Source organism: Anomaloglossus baeobatrachus, chromosome 1 (assembly GCF_048569485.1).
Source record: "Anomaloglossus baeobatrachus isolate aAnoBae1 chromosome 1, aAnoBae1.hap1, whole genome shotgun sequence".
Taxonomy (NCBI): Eukaryota; Metazoa; Chordata; class Amphibia; order Anura; family Aromobatidae; genus Anomaloglossus; species Anomaloglossus baeobatrachus.
In genome coordinates this window covers 951,141,309-951,157,836 of record NC_134353.1, presented here as the reverse complement: position 1 = coordinate 951,157,836, position 16,528 = coordinate 951,141,309, and the positions used below count along the sequence as shown (strand labels likewise).

At 49.2% G+C, this 16,528-nt stretch overlaps 1 protein-coding gene across 1 annotated transcript in view; it reads left to right on the top strand.

Annotated features, from left to right (window-relative positions):
* LOC142259452 (uncharacterized) overlaps positions 1–16,528 on the top strand; it is a 583,478-nt gene that overhangs the window by 137,906 nt on the left and 429,044 nt on the right. Inside the window, exons 2-5 of the mRNA XM_075331872.1 lie at positions 1,135–1,238; positions 3,738–3,914; positions 3,997–4,120; positions 4,202–4,269. Of these exons, the coding sequence (XP_075187987.1) occupies positions 1,185–1,238; positions 3,738–3,914; positions 3,997–4,120; positions 4,202–4,269 (423 nt within the window). The 5' untranslated portion in view covers positions 1,135–1,184. The remainder of the gene's footprint in view (positions 1–1,134; positions 1,239–3,737; positions 3,915–3,996; positions 4,121–4,201; positions 4,270–16,528) is intronic.

The following is a 16,528-nucleotide window of genomic DNA, read 5'->3' as shown; positions in this document are numbered from 1 at the left end:
GCACAGCCTGCTGCTGTCTGAACATGAGCGTGCATGTACCTAGAAACAACACATACACGCTCCTGTCAGATGTGTGTGCGGCTGTGTTGCGATGTCACACTTGTGGGAGTCCCTCACTGTGACTACTGCCTAAGATAAACCGCATGCGGTTTTTTGTTTTTTTTAATTTAACTAAATAATTTTTAAAAAAAAACGACGTGCGGTCCCCCCCCAAATTTCATTCCCAGCCATGATAACGCCGGCCGGGGGCTGGTATATCCTCAGCCCGCAGCCGCCATCTATTAGATGTGACCATTCCGGCGCGATATCGGCTCATCTTGATTGCCCTGGTGCGGTGGCAATCAAGGTAATAGCAGGGGTTAATACCAGCGCATGGCTGCTATTAAACCCCAGGTTTGTGATCGCACGGGCGTCTGTGAGATACCCGCATCACAAACCTGTAAATGACAGTAAATAAACAAGACACAGAGAAATCCTTTAGTTGGAATAAATTACACACGCAGCCTCCTCCTTCACCACTTTATTATCCCAACACCCTGCAGCTCCGGCGTAATCCACACCAATCACAGCTGAGAGGACGGCCGGTGGGCAGGGAAAACACGGAAAGCTGTGTGACAGCACAGGAAGTAAAAGCGCGACCCGGAAGCAGTGTGCTGCCATGACAAAGTCTCGGAAAGTATGAAACGCTCATTTTTTTATTTTTTTTTTTCATTTTTTATTAATTCCCGAATCCGGATTGTGCAGCCAGAATCCCGCGCCCGGATCGGGCCTGGAAATAGTGCTGAAACTGCGCGGATCCGGACATTTACAGCCCGGGCCAGCTCAGCACTAGTTGTGACCAATGGATCCTCCACATTCTCTGTTCTCTTCCCTCCTTGTTTCGTCCTCTAATTAATGAGATTAGTAAAGTTTCCCGTCTGGCCAGTTTATGATTAACTCCTTTAAAGCCGGACAATTTTAGGACCAAGAATAAAGTGTTGGAGTCGCCCGATCTGCTGCACAGTCTCCTCCTCAGATCGGGGTCAGTCGGCGGCGGCAGAGAAGAGGGAAGACGACATCTGCACTGTTATATCTTCTCAGATTTCCCCCTATTATCTTTCGTTAAATTTTTTTTTTCTTTTTCTATCTAAATAGATTCTTTCCTGATTGACCCATAAAAGCTGAATAAGGACAAAGACCAAATTATGGAAAAAATATTAAACCTGACTCTGGAGATAATCTTCCATCTTACTGGAGAGGTGAGAGGATCTGATGTCATCACATTATATCATTATCTATGGGAATAACAGAGGATATGGCCGGGGAGGTGAGAGGTTCTGATGTCATCACATTACATCATTATCTATGGGAATAACAGAGGATATGACCGGGGAGGTGAGAGGCTCTGATGTCATCACATTACATCATTATCTATGGGAATAACAGAGGATATGACCGGGGAGGTGAGAGGCTCTGATGTCATCACGTTACATCATTATCTATGGGAATAACAGAGGATATGACCGGGGAGGTGAGAGGCTCTGATGTCATCACATTACATCATTATCTATGGGAATAACCGGATATGACCGGGGAGGTGAGAGGCTCTGATGTCATCACATTACATCATTATCTATGGGAATAAAAGAGGATATGACCGGGGAGGTGAGAGGTTCTGATGTCATCACATTACATCATTATCTATGGGGATAACAGAGGATATGACCGGGGAGGTGAGAGGTTCTGATGTCATCACATTACATCATTATCTATGGGAATAACAGAGGATATGACCGGGGAGGTGAGAGGCTCTGACGTCACCACATTACATCATTATCTATGGGAATAAAAGAGGATATGACCGGGGAGGTGAGAGGTTCTGATGTCATCACATTACATCATTATCTATGGGGATAACAGAGGATATGACCGGGGAGGTAAGAGGCTCTGATGTCATCACATTACATCATTATCTATGGGAATAACAGAGGATATGACCGGGGAGGTGAGAGGCTGTGATGTCATCACATTACATCATTATCTATGGGGATAACAGAGGATATGACCGGGGAGGTGAGAGGTTCTGATGTCATCACATTACATCATTATCTATGGGAATAACAGAGGATATGACCGGGGAGGTGAGAGGATCTGATGTCAACAAATTACATCATTATCTATGGGGATAACAGAGGATATGACCGGGGAGGTGAGAGGTTCTGATGTCATCAAATTACATCATTATCTATGGGGATAACAGAGGATATGACCGGGGAGGTGAGAGGTTCTGATGTCATCACATTACATCATTATCTATGGGAATAACAGAGGATATGACCGGGGAGGTGAGAGGCTCTGACGTCACCACATTACATCATTATCTATGGGAATAACAGAGGATATGACCGGGGAGGTGAGAGGTTCTGATGTCATCACATTACATCATTATCTATGGGAATAACAGAGGATATGACCGGGGAGGTGAGAGGCTCTGACGTCATCACATTACATCATTATCTATGGGAATAACAGAGGATATGACCGGGGAGGTGAGAGGTTCTGATGTCATCACATTACATCATTATCTATGGGAATAACAGAGGATATGACCGGGGAGGTGAGAGGTTCTGATGTCATCACATTACATCATTATCTATGGGAATAACAGAGGATATGACCGGGGAGGTGAGAGGATCTGATGTCATCAAATTACATCATTATCTATGGGGATAACAGAGGATATGACCGGGGAGGTGAGAGGTTCTGATGTCATCACATTACATCATTATCTATGGGAATAACAGAGGATATGACCGGGGAGGTGAGAGGCTCTGACGTCATCACATTACATCATTATCTATGGGGATAACAGAGGATATGACCGGGGAGGTGAGAGGTTCTGATGTCATCACATTACATCATTATCTATGGGAATAACAGAGGATATGACCGGGGAGGTGAGAGGCTCTGACGTCACCACATTACATCATTATCTATGGGAATAACAGAGGATATGACTGGGGAGGTGAGAGGCTCTGATGTCATCAAATTACATCATTATCTATGGGGATAACAGAGGATATGACCGGGGAGGTGAGAGGTTCTGATGTCATCACATTACATCATTATCTATGGGAATAACAGAGGATATGACCGGGGAGGTGAGAGGTTCTGATGTCATCACATTACATCATTATCTATGGGGATAACAGAGGATATGACCGGGGAGGTGAGAGGTTCTGATGTCATCACATTACATCATTATCTATGAGGATAACAGAGGATATGATCGGGGAGGTGAGAGGTTCTGATGTCATCAAATTACATCATTATCTATGGGGATAACAGAGGATATGACCGGGGAGGTGAGAGGCTCTGATGTCATCACATTACACCATTATCTATGGGAATAACAGAGGATATGACCGGGGAGGTGAGAGGCTCTGATGTCATCACATTACATCATTATCTATGGGAATAACAGAGGATATGACCGGGGAGGTGAGAGGTTCTGATGTCATCAAATTACATCATTATCTATGAGGATAACAGAGGATATGATCGGGGAGGTGAGAGGCTCTGATGTCATCACATTACATCATTATCTATGGGAATAACAGAGGATATGACCGGGGAGGTGAGAGGCTCTGATGTCATCACATTACATCATTATCTATGGGAATAACAGAGGATATGACCGGGGAGGTGATGGACTCTGGAAATGTCTGTAGTGATATTATTAATGTCTCCACACTCAGGATTACACAGTAGTGAAGACCTCTAGTGATCGCTGTCAGGCCCCTGTGTCTGAAGGACGGGGGGGATCCCTGAGCCCAATCCCGGGGCCTCCACCTCACTCCCGGATACATGAGGACATCAATGACCAGAAGATCCTACAGCTCGCTAACCAGATGCTTGAGCTGCTGACTGGAGAGGTGACACTGCTGGGAATGCTGGAACATTATACAGGACGGCACTGGAGGATTCTGGGTGATGACGGTATCATTGTGTTGTCAGGTTCCTATAAGGTGTCAGGACGTCACCGTCTATTTCTCCATGGAGGAGTGGGAGTATCTAGAAGGACACAAGGAGCGGTACAAGGAGGTGATGATGGAGGAGCCCCAGCCCCGCACATCACCAGGTAATAGACAGGACTGAATACACCCGGCCTATAATTATCTGTATGTAATAATGAAGTCCGTCCTGTCTGTGTCTCCTGCAGGTCTCTCCAGTACGAGGACGACCCCAGAGAGATGTCCCGCTCCTTCTCCTTTTCCACAGGATCCTCAGGTAGATGGCAATCTTCTCTATAATCAGATGCAGGCTGGCTTAGGAGTAGGCGGCAATTTACCCACTGAGCTGGTCCCCAAGCGGCTGTTCAGGGCTGCAGGGAGGCCTCACTTTGCCTATCTGTTTTCTCCGCTGCCTGAATGCATCGCAGTTAGTGATGAGTGAATGTATTTGTTACTATTTGCTATTCGCAGAATAGTCCGGTATTTGGGCTATTCGTTAATTTTGTGAGTAATGGTGTATTCGCCTCGCTATATTCGAATGTCCCGCCCAGCCTTTTTGGCACCTGATTTACAGCCAATAAACATGCTGGGCTTCTTAACCAATCACAGTAAGGCCGCAGCCATCTTGGTTGTGGCATTACTGTGATTGGCTGGCCGCTCAGCGTCAGTGCATCTATACAAGTCTTTACCCTGCCATTTTGCGCACATTGCGTCCGGAGTCAGTGTTGTATCAGCGTAGGGATAGAGCGTAGGCCTCTTAATAACAAAAAAGCCCTTTTCAGGGCTGCCTGCAGTGTAGGTCAGTGTAGCATATGGAAAGAAGACAGATTTCTGAGCAGGGACAGCGTTTAAAGCTGTGTGTGTCACTACCTCCATAGTACTGTTGCGAAACCAGAATACAGTATAGCTGGGTTCACACTAAGCGACAACGACGTCGCTGTTACGTCACCATTTTCTGTGACGTAACAGCGACCTTGTAAGTCGCTGTTATGATCGCTGCTTAGCTGTCAAACACAGCAGAAGCAGCGATCATAACGTCGCTGTGCTATATGTGCAGAGAGCAGGGAGCCGCGCTTAGCGCTGGCTCCTTGCTCTCCTGGGTACAGTACACATCGGGTTAATTAACCCGATGTGTGCTGCAGCTACATGTCACAGTACAGAGAGCAGGGAGCCGCGCGCACTGCTTAGCGCTGGCTCCTTGCTCTCCTTGCTACAGTATACATCGGGTTAATTACCCGATGTGTACTGCAGCCACATGTGCACAGAGCAGGAGCCGGCACTGGCAGCAAGAGCGGAGGCTGGTAACGAAGGTAAATATCGGGTAACCAGGGAAAGGTCTTCCCTTGGTTACCCGATGTTTACGCTGGTTACAGCTTACCGCAGCTGCCAGACGCCGGCTCCTGCTGCCTGCTCGCTTCATTTCGTCGCTCTCTCGCTGTCACACACAGCGATGTGTGTGTCACAGCGGGAGAGTGACGACCAAAAAATGAAGCTGGACATTCAGCAACGACCGGCGACTTCACAGCAGGGGCCAGGTCGTTGCTGGATGTCACACACAGCGACAGCGACGGGACGTCACTGCAACGTCACAGAAAATGGTGACGTAGCAGCGACGTCGTTGTCGCTGTGTGTGACACCAGCTTATCTCTTTTAAGAGCTGATAGCACTGAAAAAAGTCACAGCAGGGAGGGAGAGATTGTGGATTAGGTAAGGTAAGTTCACACACTGCATTTTTCGCGGCGGTTTTGCACGTTTTTCGGGTGCGTTTTTGCTCAGAAAACTGCATGACTTTGCTTCCCCAGCAAAGTTTGAGTTTTCATTTTAGCTGTCTGCACACAGCGTTTTTTTTTAGCTGCGTTTTTGTAGTGTAGTGCTCACAAAAACGCAGCATGTCAATTATTTTTGCGTTTTTCACTGCGTTTTCCACCCATTGAGTTGAATGAGATGTTAAAAAACGCAATGAAAACAGCAAATTGCAAATATAGCTGCGTTTTAGTGCATTTCTAGCTCAAGGAACCTCAGTGTCAGAACGCACCATCCGTCATTGATTAGCCAAAGTGGACTGCGTAGGAGACGACTAAGGAGGACACCATTGTTGGAAAAAATAAAATAAAATAATAAAAAAAGCCACTCTGGAATTAGCTAAACTACTTGTTGACAAGCCACAAAACTGGGAGAATGTCCTATGGACAGATGAGACAAAAATTGAACTTTTTGACAGGGCACATCAGCTCTTTGTTCACAGACGAAAAGATTAAGCATATCAAGAAAAAAAACACTGTCCCTACTGTGAAACATGGAGGAGGCTCTGTTATGTTCTTGGGCTGCTTTGCTGCATCTGGCACAGGGTGTTTTGAATCTGTGCAAGGTACAATGAAATCTCAAGACTATCAAGGGATTCTAGAAAGAAATATGCTGCGCAGTGTCAGAAAGCTTGGTCTACGTTGCAGATCATGGCTCTTGCAACAGGATAATGACCCAAAACACACAGGTAAAAACACCCAAGAATGGCTAAGAGGAAAACATTGGACTATTCTGAAGTGGCTTCTATGAGCCCGGACATAAATCCTATTGAGCACCTTTAGTAAGAGATGAAACACTCCATCTGGAAAAGGCAACCATCCAACACGACACAACTGGAGCAGTTTGCTTTTGAGGAATGGGCCAAATTACCTGGCAAGAGGTGCAGAAGTCTCATTGACAGTTACAGAGATTGACTGGCAGAGTGCGCGCGGGGTGGGAGGGTGACCAGCAGAGTGCGGCGGGAGGTGTTGTGACCGGTAGAGTGCGGCAGGGGTGTGTGACCAGTAGAGTGCGGCGGGGGGTGTGAACGGCAGAGTGGTAAGCAGCCAGGATCAGTTACGGTGCAATCACTGTTGCCCGGCGCCAATACTCACACCATCCCGGCGGGTGACTGGTGGAAAGTGGAGCACACAGCATATGCTGTGTGCTCCACAAAGATGGTGCTGATCTCCTCCTTCTGCTGTGATCTGAACAGCCCAGGGGCCACGTCCATTTCACAGCAGACACCTTCTCTATGTTACAGTATAGGGTCAGAGTCAGACCATGGTTTTCTATGCACAGGGGTGCACACCAGTGACAGTGCAAGGGGAATAAATGTAAAGCAGAAACTGCTGTATGAATGTTGGCATGAAAAATACAATAGCTACAGTCATATGAAAAAGTTTGTGCACCCCTATTAATGTTAACCTTTTTTCTTTATAACAATTTGGGTTTTTGCTATTTCAGTTTCATATATCTAATAACTGATGGACTCAGTAATATTTCTGGATTGAAATGAGGTTTATTGTACTAACAGAAAATGTGCAATCCGCATTTAAACAAAATTTGACCGGTGCAAAAGTATGGGCACCCTTATCAATTTCTTGATGTGAACACTCCTAACTACTTTTTACTGACTTACCAAAGCGCTAAATTGGTTTTGTATCCTCATTGAGCTTTGAACTTCATAGGCAGGTGTATCCAATCATGAGAAAAGGTATTTAAGGTGGCCACTTGCAAGTTGTTCTCCTATTTGAATCTCCTATGAAGAGTGGCATCATGAGCTCCTCAAAACAACTCTCAAATGATCTGAAAACAAAGATTATTCAACATAGTTGTTCAGGGGAAGGAGACAAAAAGTTGTCTCAGAGATTTAAACTGTCAGTTTCCACTGTGAGGAACATAGTAAGGAAATGGAAGAACACAGGTACAGTTCTTGTTAAGCCCAGAAGTGTCAGGCCAAGAAAAATATCAGAAAGGCAGAGAAGAATGGTGAGAACAGTCAAGGACAATCCACAGACCACCTCCAGAGACCTGCAGCTTCATCTTGCTGCAGATGGTGTCAATGTGCATCGGTCAACAATACAGCGCATGTTGCACAAGGAGAAGCTGTATGGGAGAGTGGTGCGAAAGAAGCCGTTTCTGCAAGCACACCACAAACAGAGTCGCCTGAGGTATGCAAAAGCACATTTGGACAAGCCAGTAACATTTTGGAAGAAGGTCCTGTGGACTGATGAAACAAAGATTGAGTTGTTTGGTCATACAAAAAGGCATTATGCATGGAGGCAAAAAACGCGGCATTCCAAGAAAAGCACTTGCTACCCACAGTAAAATTTGGTGGAGGTTCCATCATGCTTTGGGGCTGTGTGGCCAATGTCGGCACCGGGATCTTGTTAAAGTTGAGGGTCGCATGGATTCAACTCAGTATCAGCAGATTCTTGACAATAATGTGCAAGAATCAGTGACGAAGTTGAAGTTACGCAGGGGATGGATATTTCAGCAAGAAAATGATCCAAAACACCGCTCCAAATCTACTCAGGCATTCATGCAGAGGAACAATTACAATGTTCTGGAATGGCCATCCCAGTCCCCAGACCTGAATATCATTGAAAATCTGTGGGATGATGTGAAGCGGCTGTCCATGCTCGGCGACCATCAAACTTAACTGAACTGGAATTGTTTTGTAAACAGGAATAGTCAAATCTACCTTCATCCAGGATCCAGGAACTCATTAAAAGCTACAGGAAGCGACTAGAGGCTGTGATTTTTGCAAAAGGAGGATCCACAAAATATTAATGTCACTTTTATGTTGAGGTGCCCATACTTATGCACCTGTCAAATTTAGTTTAAATGCAGATTGCACATTTTCTGTTCGTACAATAAACCTCATTTCAATCCAGAAATATTACTCAGTCCATCAGTTATTAGATATATGAAACTGAAATAGCAAAAACCCAAATTGTTATAAAGAAAAAAGGTTAACATTAATAGGGGTGCCCAAACTTTTTCATATGACTGTATATGTGAGAATGAAAATATGACAATGGAATCTGCATAACTGCCATGAACATAAGAATAAAGAGAAATTTAGCTATTGACTTGATCAATACAACAGAGCCCCAACACCTCGTCACGGTATTCTCTTAAATTGTGGTCCCTAGCTAATGTGTGTCCTCTCTTACAGTTAAAAAACTTACTGTGCATGAGAAGCTGAGACCCACACATATACCGTATTTTTTAGGATTATAAGACACACTTTTCCTCCCTCCCAGAAATATGGGAGGAAAATGAGGGGTGTGTCTTAAAATCCGAATATAGCTTTACCAGGGGGTCCTGTCTGTGCGGCGATCTGGCGGCCGGGTGCCTGTGGCTGCGTGCAAGCGTCCGGGTACCTGTGCTTGCGTGCGAGTGGCAGCCAGGTACCTGTGGCTGCGTGTGTGCGGCAGTCGGGTGCTTTTGTGTGGGCGACAGCCAGGTACCTGCGTGAAGGCGGCAGCCGGGTGCCTGTCGGTGCCAGCTGCCTCTCTCTGCGGGTGGGCTGGCGAGCAGCCACTCTGTGCGGGCGGGCGGCTGTGCAGCAGGTTACCCAGTGTGTCTGCGGTCCCAGTTTCAAATGATGGCGCCGGGAGCGGGCTCGTGCGCAGATGGAACTCTTGAATGAGAGCTCCATCTGCGCACGCGCCGGTCCGTGAGTCAGCGCGTGCGCAGATGAAGCCCTTGAATGAGAGCTTCATCTGCACATGCGCCACTCCAGGCGCCATCGTTTCAACCGGGACCGTGGTCACTGGGACACTCACCGCACTGGCCTGCTGCACCACTCACCCGCCGCCGCTGCTGCCGCCACTACTGACCCGCCGCACCTGCCACCGAGGACGGCGCTGCACCTGCCACCGAGGACGACGCCGCACCTGCCACCGAGGACGGCGCCGCACCTGCCACCGCGGACGCCGCCGCACCTGCAAACGAGGACGGCGCCGCCCCTGCCACCACAGACCCCGTCGCACCTGCCACCACAACCTCTGCCTCCTCTGACCCTGCTTCACCACTGCTGCCCCCCTCCGGTAAGACAACACCGGAGTATAAGACTGACCCCATTTTTATTTTTTTACCTTTTTTATGTCTTAAATTTGGGGTGCGTCTTATAATCCGATGCGTCTTATAAAGCGAAAAATACGGTAGCTATTGTATTTTGCATGCCAGTAATCATACAGCAGTTTCTGCCTTACATTTATCCCCCATGCACTGGTGTGCAGCCCTTCTCTCTATATAGTGAAGTTTTTTTTAGGATTTTTGCACCCAGTTCAGACTTAGAATGGTGTTCCAGACGTTATTTCTTCATTTCTATGCACAGGGGCTGCCATAAAGGAGGTGAGTAACTGTCGTTACAAACACCAAATCCAAGATGGCAGCCCTCAGTGCTTCAGTAAACCTAGAATTAAATAAAAACGAAATAAACAGTGATTTTAATTTTGTATTAAAAATACTTGATTTCATAATCACTATTAATATAAAAATAAAAAAACGCAAGACCTTACCTTTTATTTTTTTTAAAAATCTGTGAAAGCAGAAAAATAATGTCTGACTTTAATTTGTTCATTTTCACAGATTTTTTATTTATTATTACTATTGTCACATTCAAGTTATTTCTGTGACTAGTGTTTTTTTTTTTTCTTTCATTAAAAAGAGGGTTACCAACCATTTCTTCGGCGCTCCATTGGGAGACCCAGACGATCGGGTGTATAGCTACTGCCTCCGGAGGCCACACAAAGCATTACACTAAAAAGTGTAAGGCCCCTCCCCTTCTGGCTATACACCCCCCGTGGGATCACGGGCTGCTCTGTTTTCAAGCTTTGTGCGAAGGAGGTCAGACATCCACGCATAGCTCCACTGTTTTAGTCAGCAGTAGCTGCTGACTAGATCGGATGGAAGAAAAGAAGGCCCATATAGGGCCCCCAGCATGCTCCCTTCTCACCCCATTCCTATTGGCGGTGTTTGTTAAGGTTGAGGTACCCATTGCGGGTACGGAGGCTGGAGCCCACATGCTGCTTTCCTTCCCCATCCCCCTGAGGGGCTCTGAGGAAGTGGGATCTTACCGGCCCCCAAGCCCTGAGGCCGGGCTCCATCCACAGACCCATATTTCCTGCTGGATACGGAGCTGGGTACCGTTCAGGGACAAGGCCCTGCAACATTCAGGTACTCTGTGTCCCCGTATGGACAGGCCGCGCACACTCCAGACTTGCTGGGTGTGCTAGTGCGCCGGGGACAGTAGCGCTGCGCGCTGGGGTTACAGTCACTGCAGCTTCTCTGAGGGACTTTATGTGTTGGGGACTGCCGCGCCGGCCGCCCCTAGAGCGGCGGCGCGGCTGAGACTTGTGGTGCGCCGGGGACTTCGCGCCGACCGTGCTTTTACGACGGCGGCGCTTATAAATCTAGTCCCCGGCTTTTGCGGCCTAGCTCCGCTTCGTTCCCGCCCCCACCCTGTCAATCAGGGCAAGGGAGAGACGCTGTACGATAGTCAGCGCCGAGGGCTGGAGTCTTATTTACATACTCCAGCCCTCTCACTGAGCACAGTGGGACGCAGGTTTCCCGCACTTTGTCTGCACACGCCCAGGGCCCGCCCCTCTCCACAGGACGCCGGCAGCCATTCCTACATGCAGTCTGGCTGGAGAACGGACACAGGCTCTGGGAGACCCAGACAAGGGATTTCTGGCGACCACACACCTGCGTTAAGCGGGCAGTAAGCAGCACATTAGTGCTGGCCCCACTAGTGCCACAGTGTTATTTTGGTGTACTTTTTTCTCTGTACCATATCTATATATATATTGCACTGTAAGGTCGCTTCTTGGCTGTATACCCTATATTGCTCTGAGGAGACAACAACATGTCATCCGCAAAACGCAAGGGTGCCAAGACACAGGCTGTAGACGCTGCTTGTGCCGCTTGTGGGGCTGATTTACCGGCAGGTTCCAATGACCCCCATTGTGTGCAATGTTCGGTCCCTGTGCCACTTCGTCAGCCGGACTCTATGGTGGTAGTGGCCCAGGCAGAGTCACCGGTGAACCCTGTCCCGGTGACGGGGACAGAGTTTGCAGTTTTTGCTGACAAGATGTCTATGACTATGACAAAAATCCTAGAGACCTTGCAGTCCAGACCAGTTACTCAGACCATGGACACGGCTGTGTCAATGTTCCCCGGTCCCCCTCAGTTGGAGTTAATACGTGCTTCAAGGGGGTCCCAGGCATCTCAGGCTGAAGGCTCTGACTCGGATGACAGTCCCAGGCAGCCTAAGCGAGCTCGCTGGGAGAGACCCTCCACGTCCTCACGCTGGTCAGGGTCTCAGCGAGAAGAGTCTCTGTATGATGAGACAGAGGAGGGTGATCAGGAGTCTAATCCTGAGACCGCTCTCAATCTGGATACTCCTGATGGTGACGCCATGGTAAATGACCTTATAGCGGCCATCAATAGACTGTTGGATATTTCTCCCCCTGCCCCTTCAGCAGAGGAGGCAGCGGCACAGCAGGAGAAGTTCCATTTCAGGTATCCCAAGCGTAAACTGAGTACTTTTCTGGACCACGCTGACTTCAGAGAATCAGTCCAGAAACACCACGCTTATCCAGACAAGCGTTTCTCCAAACGTCTTAAGGATACACGTTATCCCTTTCCCCCTGACGTGGTCAAACGCTGGACCCAGTGTCCAAAGGTGGATCCCCCAATCTCCAGGCTTGCGGCTAGATCCATAGTTGCAGTGGAGGATGGGGCTTCACTTAAAGATGCCAATGACAGACAGATGGACCTTTGGTTGAAATCTGTCTATGAAGCTATCGGCGCGTCGTTTGCTCCAGCATTCGCGGCCGTGTGGGCACTCCAAGCTATTTCAGCTGGTCTGGCACAGGTGGACTCTATCATACGTCCAGCAGTGCCGCAAGTGGAGTCCTTAACTTCGCAAATGTCTGCGTTTGCGACCTACGCTATCAACGCTGTCCTAGACTCTACGAGCCGTACCTCAATGGCGTCCGCCAACTCTGTGGTTTTGCGCAGAGCCTTGTGGTTAAAGGAATGGAAAGCGGATTCTGCTTCCAAAAAATGTTTAACCAGCTTGCCATTATCTGTAGACAGACTGTTTGGTGAGCAATTGGCTGAAATCATTAAACAGTCCAAGGGTAAAGACTCCTCCTTACCCCAGCCCAGATCAAGCAAACCTCAACAGAGGAGGTGGCAGTCGAGGTTTCGGTCCTTTCGAGGCTCGGGCAAGGCCCAATTCTCCTCGTCCAAAGGGACTCAGAAGGAGCAAAGGAGCTCAGATTCCTGGCGGGCTCACTCACGCCCCAAGAAAGCAACCGGAGGAACCGCTTCCAAGGCGGCTGCCTCATGACTTTCGGCCTCCTCCCTCCGCATCCTCGGTCGGTGGCAGGCTCTCCCGCTTTTGCGACATTTGGCTGCCACAGGTCAAGGACCAGTGGGTAACAGACATTTTGTCTCACGGGTACAGGATAGAGTTCAGTTCTCGTCCTCCGCCTCGGTTCTTCAGAACTTCCCCACATCCCGACCGAGCAGATGCCCTTCTGCAGGCGGTGGGCTCACTAAGAGCAGAAGGAGTGGTGATCCCTGTTCCTCTTCAGGAACAAGGGCAAGGTTTTTACTCCAATCTCTTTGTGGTTCCAAAAAAGGACGGCTCGTTCCGTCCTGTTCTGGACCTAAAACTGCTCAACAAGCATGTGAACGCCAAGCGGTTCCGGATGGAATCCCTCCGCTCCGTCATTGCCTCAATGTCTCAAGGAGATTTCCTTGCATCAATAGACATCAAAGATGCTTATCTCCACGTGCCGATTGCTACAGAGCACCAACGTTTTCTACGTTTCGTGATAGGAGACGACCATCTTCAGTTCGTAGCTCTGCCATTTGGTCTGGCGACAGCCCCACGGGTTTTCACCAAGGTCATGGCGGCAGTGGTAGCAGTCTTGCACTCTCAGGGACACTCGGTGATCCCTTACTTGGACGATCTGCTTGTCAAAGCACCCTCTCAAGAGGCATGCCAACTCAGCCTGAAGGTTGCGCTGGAGACTCTCCAGACTTTCGGGTGGATCATCGACTTTTCAAAGTCAAATCTGTCACCGACTCAATCACTAACGTATCTTGGCATGGAGTTTCATACTCTCTCAGCGATAGTGAAGCTTCCGCTGGACAAGCAGCGGTCACTACAGACAGGGGTGCAGTCTCTCCTTCATGGTCAGTCGCACCCCTTAAGGCGCCTCATGCACTTCCTAGGGAAGATGGTGGCAGCAATGGAGGCAGTCCCGTTTGCGCAGTTTCATCTGCGCCCACTTCAATGGGACATTCTCCGCCAATGGGACGGGAAGTCAACTTCCCTGGACAGGAAAGTCTCCCTTTCCCAGACGGCCAAGGACTCTCTGCAAGGGTGGCTTCTTCCCACCTCATTATCACAGGGAAGGTCCTTCCTACCCCCATCCTGGGCAGTGGTCACGACAGACGCGAGTCTGTCAGGGTGGGGAGCAGTTTTTCTCCACCACAGGGCTCAGGGGACGTGGACTCAGCAGGAGTCCATCCTTCAGATCAATGTTCTGGAAATCAGGGCAGTGTATCTTGCCCTACTAGCCTTCCAGCAGTGGCTGGAAGGAAAGCAGATCCGAATTCAGTCGGACAACTCCACAGCGGTGGCATATATCAACCACCAAGGAGGGATACGCAGTCGACAAGCCTTCCAGGAAGTCCGGCGGATTCTAATGTGGGTGGAGGACAGAGCATCCACCATATCAGCGGTTCACATCCCGGGCGTAGAAAACTGGGAAGCAGACTTCCTCAGTCGCCAGGGTATGCACGCAGGGGAATGGTCCCTTCACCCGGAAGTGTTTCAGGAAATCGGTCGCCGCTGGGGGGTGCCGGACGTCGACCTAATGGCGTCTCGGCACAACAACAAGGTCCCGGCCTTCATGGCGCGGTCTCGCGATCAAAGAGCTCTGGCGGCAGACGCCTTAGTGCAAGATTGGTCGCAGTTCCGGCTCCCGTATGTGTTTCCACCTCTGGCACTCTTGCCCAGAGTGCTACGCAAGATCAGATCCGATTGCAGCCGCGTCATACTCGTCGCCCCAGACTGGCCGAGGAGGTCGTGGTACCCGGATCTGTGGCATCTCACGGTCGGCCAACCGTGGGCACTACCAGACCGACCAGACTTCCTGTCCCAAGGGCCGTTTTTCCATCGGAATTCTGCGGCCCTGAACCTGACTGTGTGGCCATTGAGTCCTGGATCCTAGCGTCTTCAGGATTATCCCAAGGGGTCGTTGCCACCATGAGACAGGCTAGGAAGTCCACTTCTGCTAAGATCTACCACAGAACGTGGAGGATTTTCTTATCCTGGTGCTCTGCACAAGGAGTATCCCCCTGGCCATTCGCGTTACCTACTTTTCTTTCCTTCCTGCAATCTGGGTTGGAAAAGGGCTTGTCGCTCGGCTCCCTTAAAGGGCAAGTCTCGGCACTATCCGTGTTTTTTCAGAAGCGTCTAGCACGACTTTCTCAGGTGCGCACGTTCCTGCAGGGGGTTTGTCATATCGTCCCTCCGTACAGGCGGCCGTTAGATCCATGGGATCTAAACAGGGTACTAGTTGCTCTCCAGAAGCCGCCTTTCGAGCCTCTGAGGGATGTTTCACTTTCTCGACTCTCACAGAAAGTGGCCTTTCTGGTAGCGGTCACGGCTCTTCGGAGAGTGTCTGAGCTAGCAGCGCTGTCATCCAAGGCTCCCTTCCTGGTGTTCCACCAGGACAAGGTAGTGCTGCGCCCCATTCAGGAGTTTCTCCCTAAGGTGGTATCCTCTTTTCATCTTAATCAGGATATCTCCTTGCCTTCCTTTTGTCCTCATCCAGTTCATCGGTATGAAAAGGATTTACATTTGTTAGATCTGGTGAGAGCACTCAGAATCTACATTTCCCGCACGGCGCCCATGCGCCGCTCGGATGCACTCTTTGTCCTTGTCGCTGGTAAGCGCAAAGGGTCGCAGGCTTCCAAAGCCACCCTGGCTCGATGGATCAAAGAACCAATCCTTGAAGCCTACCGTTCTGCTGGGCTTCCGGTTCCATCAGGGCTGAAGGCCCACTCAACCAGAGCCGTGGGTGCGTCCTGGGCATTACGACACCAGGCTACGGCTCAACAGGTGTGCCAGGCAGCTACCTGGTCGAGTCTGCACACTTTCACCAAACATTATCAGGTGCATACCTATGCTTCGGCGGACGCCAGCTTAGGTAGAAGAGTCCTGCAGGTGGCAGTTGCCTCCCCGTAGGGGAGGGCTGTCTTTGCAGCTCTACTATGAGGTATTTCTTTACGCACCCAGGGACTGCTTTTGGACGTCCCAATCGTCTGGGTCTCCCAATGGAGCGCCGAAGAAGAAGGGAATTTTGTTACTTACCGTAAATTCCTTTTCTTCTAGCTCCTATTGGGAGACCCAGCACCCGCCCTGTTGTCCTTCGGGATTTTTGGGTTTTTTTCGGGTACACATGTTGTTCATGTTGAACGGTTTTCAGTTCTCCGAAGTTACTTCGGAGTGAATTTGTTTAAACCAGTTATTGGCTTTCCTCCTTCTTGCTTTAGCACTAAAACTGAGCAGCCCGTGATCCCACGGGGGGTGTATAGCCAGAAGGGGAGGGGCCTTACACTTTTTAGTGTAATGCTTTGTGTGGCCTCCGGAGGCAGTAGCTATACACCCGATCGTCTGGGTCTCCCAATAGGAGCTAGAAGAAAAGGAATTT